This window comes from Tilletiopsis washingtonensis (genome assembly GCF_003144115.1).
Source record: "Tilletiopsis washingtonensis strain MCA 4186 unplaced genomic scaffold FA09scaffold_15, whole genome shotgun sequence".
NCBI classification, from domain to species: Eukaryota; Fungi; Basidiomycota; class Exobasidiomycetes; order Entylomatales; genus Tilletiopsis; species Tilletiopsis washingtonensis.
In genome coordinates, this window is record NW_020312012.1 from 466,286 (window position 1) to 489,537 (window position 23,252).

Genomic DNA, 23,252 nt, shown 5'->3' on the forward strand with positions numbered 1-23,252 from the left:
TCGAGGAAGGAAAGTCGTCGAGGCAACGTACAAGCCTTACCTGGCCTGTGCGTCGATGGCAGGAGAGGGGAGCAAGTGTCACTTTGGCAGCCCGCCGCAGCCGCCGCAGCGAGCCTCTCAGTCTCGGTCTCGCAGAGATCGACGAGGAGCGCGGCTCGGGCGGCCTGCTCCCACGCTCCACATGAGGCCCGAGCGGCAGCACGCTTGCCTTGCGCGGCGCCGCGTCCGACGTCGAGAGAGTCGCGAGTCTTAGGGGCCTCTCTTTTTGCTTCTCTTCCTCCATCGTACCCAACAGCACCCACTCAGTCTCTCTTGACTTCTCTCGAGCCGCGCGCCAGCCCCATGCGTGCCAGCAGCGCCATGTTGGGCCTCTCGGCGCGCACATCTGCGCCCGTGCGCCTCGTGCTGCTCGACGCCTTTGGCACGCTGCTGCGCCCTCGCATCGCGCCGCATCTGCAGTATGTGCGTTTCGTTTCGCTTCATTTCGTTTCGTTTGCTGCTACGTGTGGTGGCACAGAGAGAGAGGTTGCGCCAGTGTGGCTTGCGCGCAAAGCTGATCAGCATTCTCTCTTACCTCTCCGCCCCCCGCCCCCCCCTCCCCGCGGGCGCGTGCACATGGTCAGGGAGAGGAAGCGCACAAGCTGGGCATCGAGTACGATGCCGACAAGCTCGCGCCGGCCTTCAAGCAGGGTGAGGGGCGCCCCCAAGCGTGGGCGTGCCGCGCCGCACTTCGCCACTTGGATGCTGACGGGCACACACACACACACACAAGCGTTCAAGCACCTCGCGGCAGCGCATCCCAGCTATGCGCCGCTCGGGCCCGACGCCTGGTGGACGCGCCTGATCGTGCGTACGTTTGCCGAGTGTGCGCCCTCTGCGTCGTCTTCACAAGTCACAGGGGAACTGGCGCCGCGCTTGCTGCGGCGCTTCGCCTCCAAGGAGGCCTACGAGCTCTTTCCCGAGACGCTCGAGGCGCTGCAGGCCTTGCGCGCCCTGCCTCCTGCGCGCGCGCCCGACGTGGTGCTGGCGAGCAATGGCGACGCGCGCATCGTCGCGGCGCTGCGGCAACTGCTGGCGGCGCATTCGGCGGCGCATCTGCTCGAGCTGCGGCCGGGCCTGCGTCTCAGTCCTCGTCTGACGTGGGACTTACGCGCCAGCAAGCCCGAGCGGGCCTTTTTCCGCCGTGTGCTGGCGCGCGTCGGCGCCGCATCCGAGGAGCAAGCAGAGGGAGAGGGAGAGAGATGGGATGAAATGGCACGCCAGACGCTCGTGGTGGGCGACATGCAAGCAGAGGACTACGACGGAGCAAGGGCGGCGGGCACGCAGGTGCTGCTGCTCGACCGCAACGGCACACAGCGCGACGTCGAAAGCGACGTGCGCATCGAGAGCCTCAACGAGGTGGCATTGTATGTACAGCAGGCGAATGCACATCGATGACCCAGAATGCAACACAAGGCAAGAAACGAAAGAGTGTAGAGCGCGAGAAGGCAGCAAATTCTAGGCCTGGCCCTCCTTGGTGCTCTGCGTCTCCGCCATGGCATTGTAGCCCGGATCGCGCCGTGCGCGGCGCATCTCCTCGCGCGCAGAGCTGAAGATGGTGCCGAGGCCTGGGGGGGCAGAAGGAGGGGAATGAGCTTCGAAGCGCAGTGCAAAATAGTCTCGCCCACATCTTCACTCACAGGCGCCAATGGCGATGATGGAGACGATGCAGAGAGCCCAGAAGGGCCACGGCACCACGACGTTGTCGCCCCACACGCGCCGCAGGTACATGTCGTATCTCTGTGTTCTGCAGGGGTCAGCGTTGGAGGCTCGAGAGTTCCTGGGAGCGGGATGCAGGGGGAGACGCACCGCGGTGGCCACGTCGTTGTTCGAGTAGCTGTTCGCCATGCGTGCGAAGGCGACGGCCTTGCCGACTCCGCCTGCGGTGACGACGGCGTTTGCGCCTGTCCAGAAGACTGGCAGAAGGAGGAGGAGGGAGGAGTCGCGTGGTCAGCCTTGCTTCTGCCTCAGGGCCCGGGGGAGGGGGGTTGGCAACGAGGCAGCGGGGCGGGCCGAACGACGGACGCACACAACATGATGCTGCTCCACACGACGCGGCCGCGTGGCGAGAAGTGGTGTGCCAGGTCGACGCATGCGAGGATGAGGGATGCGGCGGCGCATGCGAGGACAAGACTGACGCCCGTGATGAGCACGATGGTGAACTCGTACAGCGAGCCGGAAGCTTCGCTCCAGCCAAAGCCAAACGCCAGCGTGAAGGCGGCGCACACGGCGGCCAGCAGCGCACACACCAGGTGCGCCACGGCCCAGCCTGGGCGCTCGGTAGGGCCGTGTGAGCCAGTCATGACTGTTGGATGCGGGTGTGTCGAGGTGAGTGCGAGGTGTGGATTGGTGAGGAGGGCCTCGTCGCTCCACCCACGGCCGTGTGGGTGCGCTTAAGAGGCTCGCGGGCGCCGTCGGCGGCCGTGGCCACAGCCAAGCGAGCCATGCTTGGCGTTGCCTCGCCCGCGGGCTTCTTGGCCCAGCCCACATGGGGCACAGCACCGCATGGCCCATCAAGACTCTGACTGCGCCCTGACGCTGCCTCAGCTCGGCGCTAGGGAAAGGGGCGACTGACTGCGGCTGTGCGGCATGCGGGCACGGGCGATTCTGGCGCCTCGCTCACGGCGCTCGGATGCGCTGCCGAAGCGAGCCACGAGGTCGAGACGCCGCTGCTGCGCCCTGCACCTGGTGGAGGAGTCATGTGCTGCGCGCCCCCGCGCGGCCGCGCCCTCGGTCGCGCCTTCTTGGCGCGGCGCACGACGTCACCGCCCTGCGCGACCGCATGGTCCCCGATGCCGGCGCTCGGATTTCCGAGTGCTGGCTTTCTCCGCTGCCGCCACGCACGCCCCGCGCCTGCGACGCGCGACTGCGGCCTTGCTTGTGGGAATTGCGATCAGGGCTACTCGCGCCTCACATCGCAGAGTCCGTGCGACGCCACGGCTTCGTTGCCGTCGCTCGCCGGCCCCTGTCGCGCAGCCCCTATAGAGCGATCTCGCGGTCCGTGCCGACGCCGCTGCGGGACGCACGCGCCGACGCCTCATTGTCGCCGACACTGCGCCCTTTCCTGCGACGCCTCGCATCGCCGCCACTTGTCTCCTCACCGCCGCCTCGTCTCGCAGACCGTTCTTGTTCCAACAATCTTCGACTCGCCGCTCCGCTCGCCTCCGATCCCCGCGTCTCGTCATCTGGAAGAGGTAGGGGCAATTGCGCTGCTCACGCTCGTCACAGCCGGCGCCACCGCCTTTGCACACGCCGCTGCGCGACGCCCAGCAACCGATCACCGCCTTCGTCGCCGCCGCGCATGGTTCATCCCGCGTCGGCTCCTCAACCTCTTCCTTTCACATCACCCCCTCCATCACGGCGGGTGTCGCAGCGATGATTGCCGAACCTACCCTGATGCTGCGAGCACAGGCAGGACGTAGGCATCGCTCGCACCTAGCGCTCGCGTGCGCCCCTCAACGCCGCCGGCTCATCACCCCCTGAGCCGGCGGCCGCCCCTCCTCGCCGTCCGATTTCGACGGCTCCTCTCTCAACACTCAGGCTGCGCCTAGTGTCTCTCCTCGCGCCATGCGCAACGCACCGCGCCTGTCTCGCTCCTCGACAGGCGCGCTCCCCTCTTATACTCACGCGAGCCAGCCCCCGAGCGCACACGTCACCCAATTACTCCCCTCTGTCTTTACATTGCCTCTCACAGCAATTGACTCGTGCGCGCTCTCTCCAGAGTCTGCCCTTGTTCGCTGAGCCGCCGTCACCAGCCCCGGTGAGGCCTCTCCGCCCCCTTCGCGAGCCGCCGTCACCAGCCCCGGTGAGGCCTCTCGCCTATCGAGACGCGTCGCCAGCACCGACGTCGCATCTCAATCGAGTCGCTTCGCCAGCCCCGGCGTAGCTCCTCGGACCCGAGCCGCCGCAGTCTTCATCGACTGGGCCTCTCGGCGCGTCGCGTCTACTTGTAGACGTCACGCTCGGCTCCCGCTGCCCGTCACACGGCTGCAAAGGTGTAGCGCTGCACAACAGCGTTGCCTCGATCGACACCGGCACTCTCACCCGTGCCAGTGTATCGTCTTTGTCTGCGGATTCGTCACCGCAGCACCAAGCTTCCGCTCTCGGTCTCCGACCACCGCTCCGAGTGCGCTCCCACGCCTCTCCCGGCCGGTAGCGCTACTCCGCGGCTTAGAGCTTGGCGCTCCTCGCCGGTCGAGGTAGCCCCAAACTCAACTCATCTCGGGTGTGCATCTTGCTGAAGACGTGCACAATCACGCCTCGGGCAGCGCGAGCCGGCAGCGGGCAGAAGAGAGAAGGGAGACTGGCCCATGGAATCGGGGCGCCCTCGTGCCAGCGGAGGGCAGAAAGCACCCAGAGCCCGAGTGGCATTGGCATAGCCGCATGACAGAGATATGGTGATGTGAAGACACAAGCAGATCGGCGGAAGATGCTCACCAGCAGATGCCTCAGGCCGCTCTTGCAGCAGCGGCTGTGGGGCCTAATTAATGTGTTGCATGGATGGCCACGTATTGACGGCGGCGGCGGCGGCGACGCGCAGGAGCGAGACGCGTGGGAAAAACCCGGCCGGTTTTGAGTCCTCGGGTTTTCGGCGAAAGAAAAACCAGCACGACCGGGTTTGCTTTCCTCTGACCAGACGCTCTGCTCTGGTTGTGAGACGGGTTCGCACGAACAATCTGGATCTCATCCAGATCCACAGCCACGTGAATTTCACAACTGAAGATGAGAGGCTGGCTCGCAAGAACGCAAACGCGGAACATTGGGCGGCGCGGCCTCCAAGGCGCGGTGCGCTCGCGTCGCGTCATAAATGAGCAGGCCGTCAGGGGTTAATGGCCACGCCTCGAGATCGCTCGAACATCCAAGCCCGCGACCCGTGGCATGTGCAGGTGTGAGCCCGCGCTGGCATCGTCTCGACCACATCGACCTTGCGCCATGCCCGTCTGGCGAGAGCTCGAGCAAGACTGCATTGTCCACTGGTACCACCACGGCAAGTCGGGCCTGGGGGCCTTTTGATCGCTCGCGTGCCCGCAGCGGCTCCTGCTCGTCCTCGCTTGGCGACTCGCGGGACTGAGGCTCTTGCGGTGCTGAGGCGCGCTTCGACACCTTTGACAGGCGCTTGCGCGGGCTCGAGCGTCCGCGGGCTCGGCTTCAGCGTCGGCCGGCGTCTGCCCCGCATCGCCGGCCTTGTCGGCCGACAGCTCTTGTGCGCTTTCCTCTGTATCGGGCACAAAGGATGCGGTCGACGCACGCAAGCGCCTTGCCTATCTTCCCGCCTCCATCTCATGCTCCCTCTCTCGTTGTCTGCGTGCCGTCGTCCATGCCCGATCGACTGATGCGCGGGCTGCGACGCAGCTGCGGCGAGCTATCGCCGCTCGAGCGACCTCGGCCGCGGCCGTCGGTGCGCGAGATGCGCAGCGGCGGCTGTTCGTCGTGAGGCAGCGTGGAAGGTCCTCTCTTGGGCGAACTGCGAGACGGCGGCAAGTTGGCGTTGTCGCTGAGTTGCAGGGCTGCCAGAACTTTTGCAGGCTATGCAGCACGAGTCAGCGGTGCACCTGATCGCAACACACGCAACTCACACTGCGCAGACCGTCGTCACCAGACGCGGCAGTCACGTCGGAGCGCTTGCTCTGGTTGCTGTCGTGCGAGGTGTCGCCCGCTGTGCCGCTGCTCTCGTAGTCGCTTCCCGAGACACGAGCTCGGCGGAGACGCACAATCAACATCTTCTGCAAGCGTGTCAGCCTGCGCCTGCACGCTCTGGCTGCCTTGGCCTGCGGTCTCACCTTTTCGGGGCTGCCATCGGCGGCGTTCATGTCCGTGAGACCCAAGCTCGATCCCTGCGAGTAGGAGAGATGAGCGGCGCCGCAGTGCTTGTCGAGCGAGACACGCACCATTTCGTGAGCGCCGCTTTTCTCGTGCTCAGAAGCGTTGCGATCGGCACTGGCCTGGTCGTCCGGCAGGCTGGGCGACTCTGCATCGCTCTCCATGGACTCGTCGTCGGTGAGGAGGTCATCTGCTTCTAGCACCATGTCTGCGCGCCGGGTGTCAGCCGCCGTACTCTGCTTCGTGCTTGCGCGTCTTTCACCGTCGTCCTCGCGCCCACCGGCTGCGTCATCCAGCAGCGCGAGTCCTGGAGGCAGGTCGACTCGATTCCTCGACTTCTGCCAAGCCTCGCTCCCCATGGCCGATGCGACTTGAGTCCACAGTATCGTCGGACGGCCCAGCTGCGAGATGTCGAGGAGCAGGTCAAAGGCATCGAAATGCGCAGAAGAGGCAAGAATTGCGCGCGGTGCGAGAGTTGCGCACGCGGTGACAGGCAAGTACAGCGTGCCCCGGATCAGCTCGTCGGGTCGCGGCGAGGACTCGGCGCCCACATGACGCATGTCGCCTAAGAAGCACACGAGGAGAGGCGCACTTTCCAGCTCGGCGACAATCGGGCTGAGGATCGCGTTGTCGTACCAGAAGTAATTGGTGCCCGGTTCCGGGTGGTCCGGACACGTGCGCTGCAGCGCGTGGTGAACACCGCCGGCCTGCCGTTCTGGAGTGAAGCAGAGCGCAAAACGCTCTGGCTCGGCTCGAAGTGCGGAGTGCAGACGGCGTCGATATGCGCGTCCGTCGTCGAGCTGAATGCCGCCGGAGCTCACGCGCGAGACAGCAGCATAGCCGCAGTATCCGTCTGGCGGCGCCCTGATGACTGCGCCACCCAGCGTGCTCCAGGGCAGACAACAGCCGTCGGCCACGGTCTCGACGCCGCGATCTTGCTTGACTCTCGCCGCACGAGCGTTGCGCTCGCAGAGCGTGGTGTCGGCAAGGAGCCGAACCCCCAGCTCGTACTCATCGAAACAGTCGCACGGATGATAGCCGAATTCGAGCGATGACATGCGCCGCCGGTGGTCGCGCTTGCTGACAAACGGCTCGCCGGGCGACACGTCCGGGACGCTGTGGCCGACGTCTGCGCCCGCCTGCGGCTTGGCAGGTGTTGCTGGGCGGCGGTCCGACTTCGAGCGGTCCACCTGGTCTTGGACTTGGGGTTTCGACGTGTCAGGTGACGCTTGGGCTGCGTGTGTGCTCTGCTTGCCCTTGCGCGCCGAGCGCGAGACGGCGCGTCGAGAACCGTTCGTGGGCGGCGAGGCAAAGCGCCGCTTCGGGCGCGACGACACGGCCTTGGGCGGCGGCGGCGGCAGCGGCGAGGCTGGCGCATCATCGTTGGCGTCCTCCTGCGCGGCAACGTCTCGTTTCTGCCGTAGAATGACAATTTGCTTGCGCCTCGTGGCGACGACTGCGGCGCATTCGTGCTCAAAGTCGACAAGCTCCCTCTCCATCTGTGCAACGGCGTGAGCAGCAAGGCAGTGTCGCACTGACAGCCAACTCACCGTCACCCAGATCTTCTCGTTGTGCTCCCGCGTGCGGCGCTCCGCATTGGCCAGAACGCGTGCGCGACCGTGTGTGACCAGCAGCTCCCGCACGCGCTTGTCCTTGTTGAGGCTCGTGATCGCTGCGAGCGCCTCACGCAGCTGAGCCTGGTCGGCCGGCGTGGGCCAAGTCGTACTGGCCGGATTGTCCTTGAGCGCTTTCTTGGCCTCCTCGTAGCTCGACTCAAAGCCAGGCGCCTCGAGGCGCCACGCCAGCGTCGCCTCCTCGCGCAGCGCCTCCTCGGCCGCCGGCGTGAGCGAGCCGCCGAGCAGCTCTTGCACGCGCAGGAACATGACCTCGACCGTCTCCGACGTCTCGCCCTCGTCGACGGGAATCTCCTCGGCCTCGTCCTCGTCGCTGTCCTCGGCGTCCGAAGCCTCGTCGCCGTTGAGCGCACAATACAGCCGGTGCACGTTGTTGGCGGAGCGGCGCGCGCGTGCGTCTTCGACCGGCGTGAGCTTCTCGCCCGCGACGCTCTTCTTGATGCCCTTGAAGAGCTTTGCAGGGTCCGTGCGAGCATAGGCCGGCACGTGCTCCTCCACGGCGGCGTGCACACTGGCAAACGACGGCACGGCGCGCAGACCGGCGAAGAGACCGTGCAGCAGAAGCTGGAAGAAGGGGCCGTCGGGGCTGCGAGCGTTCTCGACTCCCTTCGTGCCCCTGCCAAGCGCCTTTCTCGCGGCCTCGAGCAGCTCGCGGTCGAAGCCGAGCCCTCCCTTGAGCTGCGCGTCGGGAAAGATAAAGACAGCAACGCGCTCGGACAGCGTGGAGTTGCGAGTGAGCACCGGTGCCTTCTTGAGCTTGAGAGCGGCCTCGATGCCCTGGCACATCTGCTCCACAAGCTCGCTTGGCTCCGTCTCGTCGCCGGCGTCGAGCGGAGCATACGGCTTGCGCCAATCCGGCGCGGCGTCCTCCTCGAACACGTCGTCGGGCGCCCCACGCGCCTTCTTGTCGATCTCCTGCACGATCTTGCCCCACACGACCACGACCGTCCAGGGCGCGCTGCTGGGCGTGTCGATGGCGCTGGGCACCGCCTCGTCAAGGACGACGTCCGACCCTTTGCCCGAGAACTTGTGCTCCTCGCCGACGACGGCGCCCTTGGCCGCGCTGGCCTCGGCGACGACCGCCGGGCCGAGCATCTGCGCGAACAGCAGGCCCGCTGCAGCACAGTAGAGCGCGCTGCGATCGGTGGCAGGGCGCTGCCCGCGCAGGTTGGCCGCCAAGGCCTCTGCGGCTTCGAACAGCGAGGCGAAGCGGCTTGGCGGCGCGTCCTCGGCAGCCTCGTCCGCGTCGCGGATGGCCTGGCGGACGAAGCTTGTGAGGACAGCAGGCTCCAGCAGCTCGATGACCAGGCACATGTCCTTCACAAGAGTCTGTGCCTCGTCCTTGGTGGCGTAGCGCGCCGAGAGCGCAGGACAGTCGTCGGTGCGGCTCGCAAGCTCGGCCACGGCGCGCATGAAGGCCTCGGGGCGCAGGCCGTGCAGCGGCAGGGTCGGCACGGCCTTGCGCAGCGAGTTGAGAATGCGGAGAACGTTGTTGTGGTTGAGCGAGGTGTGCGAGCTGGGGTCGGCCCAGATCAGGGCGAGGTGGCGATCGGTCGCGCCTGCGGGCACCTCGCTGCCTGGAGCGGGCTCAGCGGGCTCGGCGACGGAGAGCTCGGCCAGGCGGTTGAGCTGCGGCAGGAAGTCGTGCGTGCGAGTGGCAACAAAGTCGGTCATGCTGGAGGGAGCAGTGGATGGTGGAGTGACGGCGCCAGCAGCACACTCGAGGCCACGGCAAGCAGAGGGAGCAAGGGCGCTCACGCGACGCGTCCCGAAAGGGTAACCCCCTGTTGCGCCCCCCTCTGCGCCGTGGGCGCATCAGGGGCTCTGCGCACGTGCGAGGATGCTGCTGCGGCCCAGCACAGCCGCACAAGGCGGCGACAAGCCGTGGCAGCGTCCCCTTGCGAACGAGTCGGTGCAGTGTGGGACAAATGCGCATTGCGCCCATCGCCCAGGCCCCCCACGCACTCAAAAGCGGGCCTGCGCAGCGTGCTTCCTTCGTTCTCCACCACACTTCACTCGCCCACACTCGCCTCGCTACACTCACCTTCACACTCATCTTGCCCGCCTCATGGGCTTCACCACGGGCGGGGCCGGCGGCGGCGGGCACACTGCACTCGCGCCTGCCCTCATCGGCGGCGAGTCCGTCCGCGCCCGCAAGCTCGTCCACGTCCATCGCGGCGAGCGCGCCGCTCTCGAGCACGCCATTGCCACCGGCGGCCCCCTGCGCTTCCTCCTCGTCGACACCACGCCCATCGAGTACGCCATCACAGCGCGCATGGCCGACGCGGCCGTGCCCGTGCCGCAGACCGCTGCTGCTCTCCGCTCCGCCGTGCTCGCTGCTCTGCGCGCCGAGCTGCTGCGCCTCGGCGCCCTCGGGCTTGCTGAGCGCTCCATCTTCTGCTGGGACGGGCCCAACGTTGCACTCATCAAGAAGGACACAACGAGCAAGCGCATGCAGGCCATGGCCACCGGCCTCCTTGCGTGGCAGCGCGAGGCAGCCGAGGCCGCACCGCGCGAAGCCCAGCTGCGCCAGCACGCAACGCACGCGGCCATGGCCATGCTCTCCGACCTCTACACGCCCGAGGGCGTTGCTGCGCTGGTCGCCGACCTGCCTGGCCACGTCACGGCTGACGAGGATGCCGTCGCCGGCAGCGCTGCGCCCATCGTGCACGTTGTCGCCCACAACGAGGCCGACTTGCTCATCGCCCGCCTGTCGCGCTCGCTGGGCCACGGCGAGTCCTCGGCCGTCCTCTCCATCGACAGCGACATGCTCGTGCACGCCCTCGACGCGTACCGCTGGGTCGTGCGTGCCGTGCCGTTGGAGGAGCACGACGTGCCTGGTGCGCCGCCGCCCGAGTTTCACTGGCAGCACCTCTTCGACCGCAACCGCCTCGCGCACGCCCTCAACACCACATGGTCTGCTGCCTTCGGCCCGCACCTCGACGAGGCCCGCGTCCTTGCCTTTGTCGCGCTGTGCAGGACCGACTACGGCAACGGGCTGCACCGCATCGGCCCCAAGCAGCTCATCAACCAGCGCCAGCTCGCCAATGCGTTGCTGCACGTCGGAGCACGCCCGCTGCTGGCCGCACGGGTCCACGCCATCATCGAGCGCGTTGGCCACAACCACACCGCCGCCGAGGTGGCGGCTGTGCAACGCATCGCCGACGTCTACCTCCTCGCCGAGCACGGGGCGACCGAGACACGCGCCAAGTGCCGCAACGAGGCCACCCGCGCCGCAGCACAGGCGCGGCTCGGTTTCCGCGACGGCAGCCGACTGGCGCACTGGGAAGAGCACCCACAGGAGCATCGGCCTGTGGTGCCGCCACTGCGCGCACCCGACCACGGCAACGTCGGCGGCAAGGCGCTTGGTTTCAAGCAGCAAGTGTCGCGCGCCGTGCTGTCGCACAAGCCCGACATTCTCGTGCCGCGCACGCAGGGCAATGTCCCGACGACTCACCTCACGCCCAAGCGCCCGGCACCCGACCGCGTGTTCGACAAGAGCAAGCAGGAGGCGGCCAAGTCGAAGAAGCCCGCGCGCGGCAGCACGGCCGTCAAGCTCCTGCGCAAGACGCCCAAGGTCTACGACGGAGGTGCAAGCACGACGAAGATCAAGGACAGCACAGTTGACAAGGAGACGATGACCAAGGTGCGTGCGGCAGTGGGGCTTGCATTGATCCTGGCTGACGTGCCGCAGCACTTTGGGCTTGCGACGCACTGCACAAGCATGGCGGCACTGGGCAACAGTGGCGTCAGCGAGGCCCATCTCCGGGCCGTTCCGGGCTTCGCTGCTCTCGTCTCAACGGAGGCATACTCGAACCAGCACTGTATCGTCGTGTGGCGCGTGGCACTCGGCGAGATGCTCAAGTTGCAGCCCGGCTGGCTCACCTGCAGCGACGCCACTGCAGTCGATCGCCTCAGGCACCTCTTCCTCGTGTGCCGCAGCGGCTGTTCGAGCAAGTCTTTCCTGAACAAGGGCATGGCAGCGCCCAACGGCTACACCAACGACGAGTTTGCAGCCGTGCGCTCGTCTGGCGGCTGGAGCGACGAGATGGTGCAGGCTCGCCGCGCCGTGCAGCAGGCCGGCTATGTCCTGCCCGACTTTGCAATGCTTGACAAGGCAACACCGAACGTCCTTGCGGCACACATCTTCGGCGAGTGGTCGCGCCTCGCCGAGCGGGTGCGCGGCGTCGTCAGCAGCGCCATCCATCTGCGCTACGGGCACAACAAGCGCGGGCGGACGCTAACCAAGCGGCTCTGGTCGTGCGAGCTGCCTGATCGACACGGCCGTGCGCAACACGGCGTCGCACGCGACTCAGAGCTGCAGGCGCTGCTGTCGCAGCGTGACGCACACGTCGTGGCTGCCCGCCGCACGCTCGAGGACAGCGCCGAGGGCGGCTGGGACCTCACGCTGGACCAAATCATGCGCAGCGCGCGCGGCACGGTGACGCTGCACCTGCTCCAGGGCTGGGCCGAGGCGCTGAGCGGGAAGGCGCTGCTGAGCGGCACTGCCGCGCCTTCATTCGTCGGCATATTCACGCGCTCGAGCCTCGGCCACTTCTTCCGCTTTGGCGCCAAGCGCCTGGCCGCCTTCGCCTCATGGATCGACACCAACAGCACGCTGCTGCGCGCAGCCGCCGACTCCGAGCGCCTCGCCCGCTGCGGCGTCGTGCGCCACCCGGGCCGCTGGGCGCTGCGTCCGGACCTGCCTTCCATCTGCGCCGAGATGCAGTTCCGCGTGCGCCGCCAGCTGGGCCTGAGTCCGGAGCTCACCAAGGACTGCACGAGCTTCGACAAGGCCGCCATGGACTCGACGCTCCACTTTCTTGAGACTGCTCTCGACATGTCGGCGCGACAGGCGTGGGGCGCCATGGGCATGGGCGTCGCATGGGTCCCGACGGGCACGGTGACGAGCGACGGCGCCAGCATGCGGTGGTACTACTGCAACCTCACTCGACCGGTGCGCTTCCGCATGCTCGACGCCAATGCCCCGCCCGAAGAGGACAAGTACCGCGTCGGCGCACCGGTGCTCAGCGAGTGCGCGGCGCGCTTGGCGCCACACCAATCAAGCATGGTGTGGCGACGCCTGCAGCGGCACGAGCGCTTCTGCGGGGTGCAGGTGGGCGTTCGGCGCGCCGTGGTGCTGCCGCTGCCGAGCAACGAGGACTTCACCGGCAGCCCGGCTGCTCGCACAAGCGCCAACCAGGGCGCACTCAGCGGTGAGCAGAGTGCTGGCGCTGGCTTCTTCTGCGACTCACTCTTCTTGCTCAGGCACGACATCGCGCAAGAACACGCGCCTTGCCATCGGCAAGGCACAGGCAGCCGGCCGACCCGTGATGCACGTCGGCGTTGACCCCGGCATCAACAACATCGTCACCATGGCCCGTTTCGTCGATATGGAGCCCGGCACTTACTACACGTGCCCTGATGGCACACACCCCGACGGCCGAGCGCCGCTCACGGCCGACGAGCGCGTTGCTGCTCGCCTGCCGCCACTGGCGCCGACACGCACCAAGCGCAGCCTCTCCGACGAGCTCTACGGCGCGACCGACGAAGACCGCCAGCGCTGGCGCCGGCTGCAGGCCGTCGCGCTGAAGAAGGAGACGATGACGGACCAGTGCAACTGGCTCGCTAGCGAGATCGCCAAGCTGCGCCGCACGCACGACGCAGCGGCGCCCGTGGGCGTTGCTGCCCGGCACATGCATGCGGCAGCCTTCGAGCAGAGCCCGGCCGTGTCGGCGCTGCGGGACGAGCTGCGGCGCGTCAAGAAGCGGCAGCTGCAGCTGGCCGTCGACGCTATCCTCGAGTGGCTGGTGATGCGCGAGGGCGTCGGACTCATGTCGCAGCGCTTCCAGACGTGGGGCAGCAGGGATGCGCTGGTGGTGGTGCATGTTGGGAACTGGAAGTGAGTCGTCCGCCTGCATGGTGCGCGCTGCGGCAGCTGACACGACGCGCAGATCCACACGCAGGCCCGGCCTCGCAGGGCAGACGAGCAGCGTGCTGCTGCGCGAGTGCATGCGCCAGGCCAGACTGCGCGGCCTGCCTATCGTGTGGCGCCTGCAGGACGAGTTCATGACGTCGCAGGCGTGTCCCTCGGCATGCACGTCCACCGGGCGCAAGATTGACAGCAAGAAGAACCTGCGCGGCGAACCACAGCGGCTCAGCGGCCTTCGCCGGCGCTTCCGATCCCGGGCGTGAGTGTGTCTGCTCCCCTGCACTTGACCTCGCTGACGCAGCTGCGCAGCGTCCGCGACATCAAGCACTGCACGAGCTGCCATCGCACGTACGCCCGCGACGTGGCAGCAGCCGTCAACATCATGCTCGCAGGCCTACACCAGCTGCGGCACAACTGCGGTGCTTTTCGCCCGCCGCCGCCCAAGCCGCTGCGCCAGTAGGCACCGGCCGACTGGCCGCAGTGCCACCGCACCAAACCTGAGGTTTGGTGGCTCGAAGTCTTTGTGCCTCGAGTCTGGGAGTTTCGACTTCGTGAACACCCAATCCTCCCTCGGCCTGCGCAGCCACAGGTTAGATCGCTCCTTCCATAGATGTGCGAGCTCAGCGGCACGGCTCACACCTCGGCAGTCGCGCCTCTCTACGGCTTCACTCCCGACTCTGCAGGCGTATGGGAGAGGAGCATGGTCCACCTTGCGGCAGGTCGCGACGGCTCGCAGTCAGAGAGAAAGAGAGAGAGGCTCCTCAAGGGCCGGGACGAGGACGCCTCTGCGCTGGGGCGGCTCAGGCCCTGCAGTGTCAGCCTTTCTCCCCTTCATCAAGACGAGGCTGGAGGCAGTTTGTGCAAAGGCCACGTTCTCGAATGCCCTTGCCTGTCCGTCACCGAGCGGCGGGATGCTACAGTTCTCTGCTCGGAAGCAAAAGCGGCCGGCAGCATGTGCCGGGCGGTGCATCAGCCGGAGGCCCCGCACTCATTGGCGCATGCATGCCCAGTCGAGTAGCGTCTGTGAGGCCGACTACTCTGTCACATCGGCCTCGCGTTATGCCCGGTATCACAGCAGCATGGGGGCAAGAATGGGGCATCTGATTTGGCACCGGCGCGCGTGGGTGAAGCATCGAGAGTGTGGGAGGTGGCAAGGCGAGAGGATGATAATAGTAAGGATCGTGGGCGGGCGTGCGTTGTGGACAGCGGAGTGAAAGTGAGTTGAAGAGGCAGACATGAGAGAGAGGCCCGGCGCGGCTTCCATTCGGATGGAGCGGCGACATCGGGCACGCGGCGGCGCTTTGCAGCGACACAAGCCAGCGTGGTGCAGATCTGAGGCAGAAGGAAAAAGGAGGGAGAGGTCGTTAAAAAGGGGTGTGGCAAAAAGAAAGAAGGCAGTGGCGAGCGAGAAGGTGAGCAAGGGGTGAGTGAGTGCAGCAAAGAAAGGCAGCAAGATGAAAAGAGAAGCACGCGCGCAGAGAGAGATGCTGAGGGCAGGGTAAAGGCGGACGGACGGAGACGGTGCTGATGCAGCAGACCTGCCGATGACGGAAGCGGAACGAAGAAGGGAAAGGCGGCGCACTCGGTCGGGTAGACGACGGAGAAGGACTGGCCGGGGGGTATTCAGGCACGATGCGAGCCGGCTGGCTCGTCGCGCAGGTGCCATCCTTCCGGACTCGGAGCGCCGCGCTGCTCCGTCTCGGCCAGCTCGCCCTCCTCCTCGTCGTAGCCGCGGCGGCCGCGGGCGCCGAGGCTGGCGGGCCGCGCGTCGGAGCGGTCCTCGGCCATCTCCTCGGAGCCGCGCTCGGGGTCGTTGTAGGCGGCGCCGCGCCGGCCCGTCGAGCGCGGCTGCGAGCCGGCGTCGCTGCCGTCGTCGGCCGGCACGGCGCGCGCACGGTAGGTGTTGCCGCGGCCCGCGGCGCCCGACGAGCCGGCGCCGGTGCGGTAGTCGTAGGCGCGGCGGCCCCAGGCAAAGTGCGGCTCGTTGAGGCTCTCCTGGTCGAGGTAGAGGAACGTGTAGATGCCAAAGCACATCTCGAAGAACCAGAGCAGAACCTGCATGCCAAACGTGGCGTACGCCAGCGGCACGGTCCAGTTGGTCAGGTCGCACACGTGCTCAAAGTCGTCGGGCCGCGGGTAGTGCAGGTAGCCGTCGAACTGGCAGTTCTCGTAGCCGCGCATGTCCGACGCATAGGCGAGCGCGCCCGAGACCCACAGCACGCACATGGTGAACTGCAGCAGCAGCTCGAGCTTGACCATGAAGAGGCCGTAGAGGAAGTCGCCGTAGTTGATGAAGGGCGCGAGCGGCATGGCAATGTTGTAGCCAAAGTAGATGATGCAGGTGACTGGTGCGTGGGCGTGAGCGGGGGGGCACGCGCAGCAGTGCGGCGAGGTGGCGCGCGCGCGCGCGACTTACACAGGCCGAGGATGATGAGGAAGATGAGCGAGCCCCACGACGGCCGGATGATGGGGTCGTGCTTGTTGTAGTACTGCGAGCGAGCGAGCGAGCGGTCAGCACCACCGCAGACGGGCCCGGCTCAGCGCCTTGCCGTCGCCGCCTCTCGCGACGCGTCCGCCACGGCCTGGGGCCCTTGCACACTCACGTCGACGACGAGGATGGCCATGATGGCCGTGGCGAGCGCGAGGGCGCAGACGAGGCTGGTGAGGATGAAGCGCACGCCGAGGATGAGGTTGGGGTTGATGGCCGGCGGGCCGCCGGTGCGGCGCGCGGCGGGCACCGTGGCGCTGCGGCGCTCGGGAAGACCCATGGTGTGCGCGGCGGGTGCGGCGAGCTGCGAAGAGACGAAGAGAGAAGGTGAGAGGTGGGGGGGCCGAGGAGAGGGAGAGAAGGGGGTATGAGGCCACGCGGGCCGAGCAGAGGAGAGGGCCGGAGAGAGGAAGGAGTGTGTGGGGGAGAGAGAGGTGAGAAGGGGGTGCGGAGAGGGCCGTCTGGGATGAGCTCGAGCGGCAGCGGGCAGCCGCGCCAGAGCGAGAGCCGGGTTCGCCCTCGCCGGCCGGACAGGCACAGCGTGAGCGTGAGCCCTGGCAGGGACGCAGCAGCAGCAGCGCGGGGCTCGGCGAGCTTGACGACGCAAAGTCGTGCGCACACGGCGCGCGGGCTGCGAATCGGCGGCCTGCTCTGCTTGCTCGCCGCAGGGCGCAGGAGAGCAGTCTGGGGCCCTCGTCTGCGTGAAGGGCCGCGCAGAACGAGCCCAAAGTGCGCGGCACAGCTCCTCTCGCAAGGTGCCCGGGCGATCATTCAGCGCGCGCTGCCGATGGGGAAATTGGGCAGCGGCAGCCTCAGCGGTGCGGCACACGGCTGCGCGGGGCCTCCTCGCAGACGTCGTGCGTGCAGCGAAGCGCCGCTCTCGCTCTCCGCACCCCGACGGCGACGGCGTCGGCAGCGGCCTCGCCTCGCCTCTCTCGCCTCGCCGTGCCGCCGTCACGGCCGACTCCGCCAGCAGGCGCTGCGTCCGCTGCGCAGCTGCCCTTGCAGGCGCAGGGCGTGTCAAATATCCGCTCCCCGCTGCAGCGCCCGCTCGAGGCACCGCAGCGGTGCCGTGCACGCATCGCCGTTTTCCGCCGCGCTAGAGCGGTGCTCGTTGGCCCGCCGTCGAGGCTGCACACTCGTGTGCTGCCCCAAGGGGCTAGCGAGGTCTCGCCTTGCTCTCCCCGCAGCCCAGGGCGCAGAACGCAGCAGCGCCCAGGCACTGCGCCAGCGCCCGACAGCTCGCTCAACTTGCTGCCTGACCGCCTTAGCGCAGCGCGACTTTGCGGTCCATGACGCACAAGCGCGGCCGACTACAGCCCCGCGCCGCCGCACTTGAAGCGCCGACTACAAAGCTGCTGCTCGCCGGCGAGACAAGACCGCAGCAACGTGAGACCGCGTCCATCCCTGTGCGGCGTGCGCACCCCCTCCCGCGTGCCGCATCGGGCTGGGCGTGAGGTGATGGCCTGCGAGCCCTCGCAAGCGCAACGTTATGCGTGCCGTGGGCCACGTCTGCGTGCGATTGGGCGCGGAGCGGCGAGGCGGTCGATGGCGAGCGCGGCATAGAGGGGCTGAGAGGCTTCCTGCGCGAGCTCGTCGTACCATTCGCCCTCGGCATCGCGGCGCTGCACTGATCGGCAGCGCGCAGCAGAGCGAGGGCTGCGTGAGCACGGCAGGCGGCGCAGGAGCCCTCGGCGAGGGCGTGCAAGGAGCCCCCTCTCGCGTCTGCATCCGCCGCCGCGGCCGAGGCGGAGCAGCGAAGGGCTCCGTCTCGCCCGCTGCGCATAACACGGGCGGAGCTCTGCACAGCTGCGCCGCCGCTCGACTCCGCCCTTCGCTGCCCACTCACGCGCGAGCTGCATGCGCCGCAGGAGAGCAGCCGAGTGTCCAGACCTCAGAACGCAGCGCTGCCTCGACTTGTTTGTCAGGCTTTCGTGCAAAGGCCTTATTTGCCGGCGGCTGCGCGTCTTGGGCGCTGCGAGGGCGCTCGCGTGGACGATGCGCGCGTCGCCGCGCGGGTGAGGTCCTCTGCAGTCTGTGCTCTCTGCGCGCCTTGCCTCGCCACTTCGCCCGTCTTGGCCAACTGCGGGGAACTGCGGGGTGCGCGCTAGCGTGGCCGCTGGCAGCGCGAAGGAGCAACGTCGGCGAAGAGGTTGAAGGAGAGGGCACTCAGACTGCAACGGCAAGGCGCGGCTCCGGCGGAGCGTCACGTCACGCCGCGCGGCCGCGCCTGCGCGCAGGTGTCGTGCGGGGCTGATGGCGCTGAAAGAGGAAGCGTCGGCGTCGGATCCGAGACTGCACCGAGAGCAGAAAGCCCTCGAATCTGAAATGTGGCCAGCTCGTGTGCATCCTGCTCCTCCCCCGAGGCCGCATGGGCCGACGTGCCCGAGGTGCCGTGTGCCATTGGGACGGAGGTGCAGCATCGTCGACGACGAGGGGGTTGCAGTCACGTGACATGGTCTCGCCCCGAGCAGTGCTCGCACGCTGGCTCTAGGCCCTTGCCCAACACCTGCAGGGCCGACGAGAGGCCGTCGTGCCAAGTAGAAGGCGAGCAGCATGCAAGGGTGAGACTGCACGTCAAGTCACCTGCTGCTGGCATCGTCAGCCGAGTCGCTGCTCCCGCCGTGAAGAAGCGTCTGCACGACCAACGCTCGAGGCTGCCAGCCAATGCTCGTCTGCAACACCGCTGCGCTGCGCCTGCCTGTCTCGCAGAGCCTGCTGGACACACGAGCGGGCAAGGATGCAGGCGCCTTTTCCGCTGTCCGCCCGATGCTGAAGTGGCTCGCAGTCCGACTGTGTCCAGCAATGACGACTCTCGCCTGACAGCCTGCCCTGCAACTCCTCATTCGGCCGGCTGGAGAGGGTCCGCTTCCAGCTGTGCTCGCAGCCCAATGGCTCCCCGTCCAGCCAGCGGGAGCGGACCGCTTCCTCCGCTTCTCCATCTGCAGCGCGCACCCGCACCCCAAGACCGTTCGGCGGGCGTGACGAAAAGCGCATCAATTCGAGCTGACGAAGTTGCGCGCCTTGATGGCCTCGCGGTTCTTGCTGCGCAGAGCTTTCCGCTGGCCCTCCGGCGAGTCGTCGACGGCCACTTCTGCCTTCTTCTCGCTGCCCTTGCGCAGCTTCGAGGCGCGCTTCAGCGCCGCACGCTGCTCGCCCTTGGTCATGCCCGCCGAGGCGCCCGCCACGGCGGAGCCGGCGGCACCGGCAGTGTGCAGCTCCCACAGCCATGCTGGATAGTCGGCGTCGGGCCGGGCGACGGGGTCAGGCGTGTCTTTGAGCAGACCAAGACCCGTCAGCACGGTGCCGGGCGGACATGATGAGGTGAAGCCGAGTGCTGGAGCTGCGAAGCGGGCGCGTCAGCAAGCGCATCAGTGACAGGAGAGTTAGGCGTGCTTAGCTGCTACAAGGCTGACAGCCTTCCAGAGCTGCAGCCGAGCTAGCAGCGACACACAGCCCTGCCGTACATCACGCTTGCACACTCACCGGCAGCCTTCTCGGCGCCCTTCTGCGGCGCAGCGTCGCCGGCCGGCGGCGGCTGCGGCGCCGGGTCGCCCAGTGCCGACGAGGCGGCGGCGGGCCGCGCGCACACGCGGCTGGCGCTGGCGTACGAGGCGCTGGCGACGGGCAGCAGGTGAGGGCGCGGGCGCAGCGTGGTGCGCAGGGCGGCGAGGAGAGCCATGGCGGTGCGTCGAGGGTGCAAGGGGGTGATGGTGGAAGAGGGCGACAGGCGCAGGCTGTGGGAGCAGGCCCCTTGGCGCCGCGCAGCGCGCACGTGACGGCAATTATCGAGCAGCCGCGGCACTCGGCCATGGGGCGCTTCTCCTCTCCTGCTGACTCGGCCCCCGTCCTCTCTCCGCACCACACCCCCGCACTCGCTGCACCGTCCGCCGTGCCTCAGTGCATGCTTGCGTCTCTGCTGCGCCGCTCCGCACGCCCCTCGCTGTCCTCTGTCCACACCCGCCTCGCCGCCCGCGCACCTGCCGCCGCGCTGCCGCGAGCCTCGTTCACCATGTCCGCGCCGCCTGCCGCGCCCGCCCCGGGGCCCGGCGCCGAGGCCCTGCCGCTCGGCCCCGACGGCCAGCCCATGACCAAGTCGGCCGCAAAGCGCGCCGCAAAGGAGGCCGAGCGTGCGGCGCAGAAGGCGGCCAAGCAGAACATGAAGGAGCAGAAGGAGAGCGCCGCCGCCGACAAGCCGGCCGAGCCGAAGCGCGCAAAGGCCAAGAAGGAGAAGAAGCCCGAGATCGAGTGGGTGAACAACACCAAGCCGGGCGAGAAGAAGGGTGAGTGTGGCTTGCATGCCCTGCTGGTGAGTAGCTGGGAGCTGACGTCCGGGTGCAGACCTCTCGGGTCCGATGGAGAACGGCTACAACCCGGACCACGTCGAGCAGTCGTGGTACGAGTGGTGGGAGGCGTCGGGCTTCTACACGCCCAAGGAGCCCACCGATGCCGACCCGTACGACCTGGACCGCACCTTCGTCATCCCGGCGCCGCCGCCGAACGTGACGGGCGCGCTGCACATCGGGCACGCGCTCACCATCTCGATCCAGGACACGCTCGTGCGCTGGTACCGCATGCGTGGCTGGCGTGTGCTCTTCAACCCGGGCTACGACCACGCCTCGATCAGCACGCAGGCCGTCGTGGAGAAGCGCCTGATGAAGCTCGAGGGCAAGACGCGCCACCAGTACGGCCGTGAAGAGTTCCTGCGCCGCGTGTACGACTGGTCGCAGGAGTACAAGAAGCGCATCGGCGGCCAGACGCGGCGTCTCGGCGCCTCGTACGACTTTACGCGCGAGGCCTACACCATGGACGCCACGCGCTCGCGCGCCGTCAACGAGGCCTTCTGCCGCCTGCACGAGCAAGGTGTCATCTACCGTGCCTCGCGCCTCGTCAACTGGTGCTGCCGCCTCAACACGACGCTCTCGACGCTCGAGGTCGAGCAGAAGACGCTGCCCGGCCGCACGCTTCTCCAGGTGCCCGGCTACGACGAGAAGGAGCGCGTCGAGTTCGGCGTCATTGTCAGCTTTGCGTACCCCGTCTCGGGCTCGGAGAGCGACGAGCGCCTCATCGTCGCGACGACGCGTGTCGAGACGATGCTGGGCGACTCGGCCGTCGCCGTGCACCCCAAGGACCCGCGCTACACGCACCTGCACGGCAAGACGCTCGACCACCCCTTCCTGCCCGGGCGCAAGATCCCCATCGTCACCGACAGCATCGCCGTCGACATGGAGTTCGGCACGGGTGCCGTCAAGATCACGCCGGCGCACGACCCCAACGACTACGAGGTCGGCAAGCGCCACTCGCTCGAGTTCATCAACATCCTCAACGACGACGGCACGCTCAACGAGAACGCGGGCGAGTTCAAGGGCATGAAGCGCTTCCACGCGCGCCGCGCCGTCATCGAGGCGCTCAAGGCCAAGGGCCTGTACGTCGAGACGAAGGACAACCCGATGACGGTGCCCGTGTGCTCGCGCTCGGGCGACATCGTCGAGCCGCTCATCAAGCCGCAGTGGTGGGTGAGCTGCAAGCCGCTGGCGGACGCGGCCGTCGAGGCCGTCAACAGCCAGAACATGGTCATTGTGCCCGACTCGAGCCGCCGCGAGTTCTTCCGCTGGATGGACATCATCCAGGACTGGTGCATCTCGCGCCAGCTGTGGTGGGGCCACCGCTGCCCGGCCTACTTTGTCAACATCGAGGGCAAGGAGCAGGACGAGAACGACGCGACGCAGTGGGTCGTCGGGCGCACCGAGGAGGAGGCGCACGAGCGTGCCGCCAAGCTGGCCGGCGGCGCCAAGTACACGCTGCGGCAGGACGAGGACGTGCTCGACACGTGGTTCTCGTCGGGCCTGTGGCCCTTCAGCATCATGGGCTGGCCAGAGCAGACGCCCGACCTCAAGCACTTCTACCCCAACGCCATGCTCGAGACGGGCTGGGACATTCTCTTCTTCTGGGTCGCGCGCATGGTCATGCTCGGCGTGCACTTCACGGGCAAGATCCCCTTCAAGGAGGTCTTCTGCCACGCCATGGTGCGCGACGCCCACGGCCGCAAGATGAGCAAGTCGCTCGGCAACGTCATCGACCCGCTCGACGTCATCTCGGGCGCCACGCTCGAGGCGCTGCACGAGCAGCTGCGGCAGGGCAACCTCGAGGAGAAGGAGGTCATCAAGGCCACGCAGGGCCAGAAGAAGGACTTTCCCAAGGGCATCCCGCAGTGCGGCACCGACGCGCTGCGCTTCGCCCTCTGCAACTTCACCGCCGCGGGCCGCGACATCAACCTCGAGATCCAGCGCGTCGAGGGCTACCGCAAGTTCTGCAACAAGCTCTGGAACGCCACCAAGTTCGCGCTGATGAAGCTCGAGGGCGACTTTGCGCCGGCCGACGAGGAGCACGTCTCGGGCAAGGAGTGCGCCGCCGAGCGCTGGATCCTGTTCCGCCTCAACGAGGCCGTGCGCACCGTCAACGAGGCGCTCGAGGCGCGCAACTTCATGGCCGCCACGACTGCCGCGTACAACTTCTGGCTGTACGAGCTGTGCGACGTGTACATCGAGGCCATCAAGCCCATCGCCGACCCGGTGGCGGAGGACCAGGCGGCGCGGCGCTCGGCGCAGGAGACGCTCTACACGTGTCTCGAGGCCGGCATGCGTCTGCTGCACCCCTTCATGCCCTACGTCACCGAGGAGCTCTGGCAGCGCCTGCCGCGGCGCAAGAGCCACACGGCGCCGTCCATCTCCATCGCGCCCTTCCCCGAGGTGCTTGACGCGCGGAATCAGGCCTCGGCCGCGCACGACTTCGACAACGTCATGGCTGCCGTGCGCTCCGTGCGCGCTCTTGCCTCGGACTACGGCCTGGCCACCGGCATCCAGGGTGAGTGCTGATTCCGCATCGTGCCGATGGCTCGTCGCTGACATCCAGCTCTGCTCAGCCTACCTCGAGACGTCGGACGCGCAGACCGCCGAGCTGCTGCGCTCGCAGCAGCTCATCATCGTGACGCTCATCAAGGGCTGCACGTCGGTCGAGGTCGTCTCTGCGTCGGAGGTGCCGCAGGGCTGCGCCGTCGCGTCGCTGCCGTCGGCACGGACAAACGCGCACGTGCTCGTCAAGGGCAAGGTCGACATTGACTCTGAGCTGAGCAAGCTCATGGCCAAGGTCGAGCTCAACGGCGCCGCGCTGGCCAAGATCGAGACGCAGCGCTCGAGCGCCGACTGGGAGAAGACGCCCGCCGAGGTGCAGCAGGCCGCACTGGAGCGCGAGCAGAACCTCGAGGCCGAGAAGCAGGCGCTCCTCGCCGCAAAGGCCACCTTCGAGTCGCTGCGCGGCTAGAGGCGGCGTCCTCGTCACC

The 23,252-nt window shown here is 67.6% G+C and overlaps 9 protein-coding genes across 9 annotated transcripts; 4 read left to right on the forward strand and 5 right to left on the reverse strand.

Annotated features, from left to right (window-relative positions):
* Nucleotides 1–342: 342 nt before the first annotated feature.
* FA09DRAFT_361660 (HAD-like protein) lies at nucleotides 343–1,460 on the forward strand (the record flags this gene model as incomplete). The annotated part of the gene is made up of 3 exons (XM_025745385.1): nucleotides 343–462; nucleotides 624–690; nucleotides 773–1,460. 3 exons carry the CDS (start codon nucleotides 343–345, stop codon nucleotides 1,435–1,437), a joined length of 852 nt encoding a protein of 283 aa, XP_025597224.1. The 3' UTR covers nucleotides 1,438–1,460.
* Nucleotides 1,391–2,467, reverse strand: FA09DRAFT_73709 (hypothetical protein). The gene is made up of 3 exons (XM_025745806.1): nucleotides 2,069–2,467; nucleotides 1,680–1,955; nucleotides 1,391–1,607 (listed from the first exon to the last, which is right to left on the reverse strand). The coding sequence occupies exons 1-3, from the start codon at nucleotides 2,340–2,342 to the stop codon at nucleotides 1,498–1,500; spliced, it is 660 nt and encodes a 219-aa protein (XP_025597225.1). The 5' UTR covers nucleotides 2,343–2,467; the 3' UTR covers nucleotides 1,391–1,497.
* Nucleotides 2,468–5,214: 2,747 nt separating this feature from the next.
* FA09DRAFT_73791 (hypothetical protein) lies at nucleotides 5,215–9,294 on the reverse strand. The gene is made up of 5 exons (XM_025745808.1): nucleotides 7,410–9,294; nucleotides 5,928–7,358; nucleotides 5,820–5,873; nucleotides 5,616–5,762; nucleotides 5,215–5,565 (listed from the first exon to the last, which is right to left on the reverse strand). Exons 1-5 carry the CDS (start codon nucleotides 9,165–9,167, stop codon nucleotides 5,320–5,322), a joined length of 3,636 nt encoding a protein of 1,211 aa, XP_025597226.1. The 5' UTR covers nucleotides 9,168–9,294; the 3' UTR covers nucleotides 5,215–5,319.
* Nucleotides 9,295–9,561: 267 nt separating this feature from the next.
* FA09DRAFT_339869 (hypothetical protein) lies at nucleotides 9,562–13,885 on the forward strand (the record flags this gene model as incomplete). The annotated part of the gene is made up of 5 exons (XM_025744259.1): nucleotides 9,562–11,139; nucleotides 11,188–12,709; nucleotides 12,762–13,395; nucleotides 13,448–13,684; nucleotides 13,735–13,885. The coding sequence occupies 5 exons, from the start codon at nucleotides 9,562–9,564 to the stop codon at nucleotides 13,883–13,885; spliced, it is 4,122 nt and encodes a 1,373-aa protein (XP_025597227.1).
* A 1,163-nt stretch (nucleotides 13,886–15,048) lies between these two features.
* Nucleotides 15,049–16,193, reverse strand: FA09DRAFT_299271 (hypothetical protein; the record flags this gene model as incomplete). Its single annotated transcript, XM_025740276.1, has 3 exons — nucleotides 15,049–15,770; nucleotides 15,842–15,914; nucleotides 16,029–16,193. 3 exons carry the CDS (start codon nucleotides 16,191–16,193, stop codon nucleotides 15,049–15,051), a joined length of 960 nt encoding a protein of 319 aa, XP_025597228.1.
* Nucleotides 16,137–17,327, forward strand: FA09DRAFT_73903 (hypothetical protein). Its single transcript, XM_025745809.1, has one exon. It carries the CDS (start codon nucleotides 16,281–16,283, stop codon nucleotides 17,250–17,252), a length of 972 nt encoding a protein of 323 aa, XP_025597229.1. The 5' UTR covers nucleotides 16,137–16,280; the 3' UTR covers nucleotides 17,253–17,327.
* On the reverse strand, nucleotides 17,322–18,681 carry FA09DRAFT_331007 (hypothetical protein). Its single transcript, XM_025742833.1, has one exon. It carries the CDS (start codon nucleotides 18,334–18,336, stop codon nucleotides 17,404–17,406), a length of 933 nt encoding a protein of 310 aa, XP_025597230.1. The 5' UTR covers nucleotides 18,337–18,681; the 3' UTR covers nucleotides 17,322–17,403.
* Nucleotides 18,682–18,690: 9 nt separating this feature from the next.
* On the reverse strand, nucleotides 18,691–19,631 carry FA09DRAFT_73768 (hypothetical protein). Its single transcript, XM_025745807.1, has 2 exons — nucleotides 19,400–19,631; nucleotides 18,691–19,256 (listed from the first exon to the last, which is right to left on the reverse strand). The coding sequence occupies exons 1-2, from the start codon at nucleotides 19,593–19,595 to the stop codon at nucleotides 18,910–18,912; spliced, it is 543 nt and encodes a 180-aa protein (XP_025597231.1). The 5' UTR covers nucleotides 19,596–19,631; the 3' UTR covers nucleotides 18,691–18,909.
* A 294-nt stretch (nucleotides 19,632–19,925) lies between these two features.
* FA09DRAFT_299352 (putative VAS1-valyl-tRNA synthetase) lies at nucleotides 19,926–23,233 on the forward strand (the record flags this gene model as incomplete). The annotated part of the gene is made up of 3 exons (XM_025740278.1): nucleotides 19,926–20,196; nucleotides 20,255–22,777; nucleotides 22,836–23,233. 3 exons carry the CDS (start codon nucleotides 19,926–19,928, stop codon nucleotides 23,231–23,233), a joined length of 3,192 nt encoding a protein of 1,063 aa, XP_025597232.1.
* Between the last annotated feature and the right edge of the window lie 19 nt (nucleotides 23,234–23,252).

What these genes read in the sequence shown, in the direction of transcription:
- FA09DRAFT_73709 (XM_025745806.1), bottom strand. Translation starts at nt 2,342, where the DNA reads ATGACTGGCTCACACGGCCCTACCGAGCGCCCAGGCTGGGCCGTGGCG. An exon ending in GTGGAGCAGCATCATGTTGT is followed by an intron (nt 1,956 to 2,068) that starts GTGCGTCCGTCG and finishes TCCTTCTGCCAG; the next exon opens with TCTTCTGGACAGGCGCAAAC. An exon ending in CATCATCGCCATTGGCGCCT is followed by an intron (nt 1,608 to 1,679) that starts GTGAGTGAAGAT and finishes CTGCCCCCCCAG; the next exon opens with GCCTCGGCACCATCTTCAGC.
- FA09DRAFT_73791 (XM_025745808.1), bottom strand. Translation starts at nt 9,167, where the DNA reads ATGACCGACTTTGTTGCCACTCGCACGCACGACTTCCTGCCGCAGCTC. An exon ending in ACGAGAAGATCTGGGTGACG is followed by an intron (nt 7,359 to 7,409) that starts GTGAGTTGGCTG and finishes GCCGTTGCACAG; the next exon opens with ATGGAGAGGGAGCTTGTCGA. An exon ending in GTGACGACGGTCTGCGCAGT is followed by an intron (nt 5,566 to 5,615) that starts GTGAGTTGCGTG and finishes CGTGCTGCATAG; the next exon opens with CCTGCAAAAGTTCTGGCAGC.
- FA09DRAFT_73903 (XM_025745809.1), top strand. Translation starts at nt 16,281, where the DNA reads ATGAGGCCACGCGGGCCGAGCAGAGGAGAGGGCCGGAGAGAGGAAGGA.
- FA09DRAFT_331007 (XM_025742833.1), bottom strand. Translation starts at nt 18,336, where the DNA reads ATGCTGCACCTCCGTCCCAATGGCACACGGCACCTCGGGCACGTCGGC.
- FA09DRAFT_73768 (XM_025745807.1), bottom strand. Translation starts at nt 19,595, where the DNA reads ATGGCTCTCCTCGCCGCCCTGCGCACCACGCTGCGCCCGCGCCCTCAC. An exon ending in GGGCGCCGAGAAGGCTGCCG is followed by an intron (nt 19,257 to 19,399) that starts GTGAGTGTGCAA and finishes CCCGCTTCGCAG; the next exon opens with CTCCAGCACTCGGCTTCACC.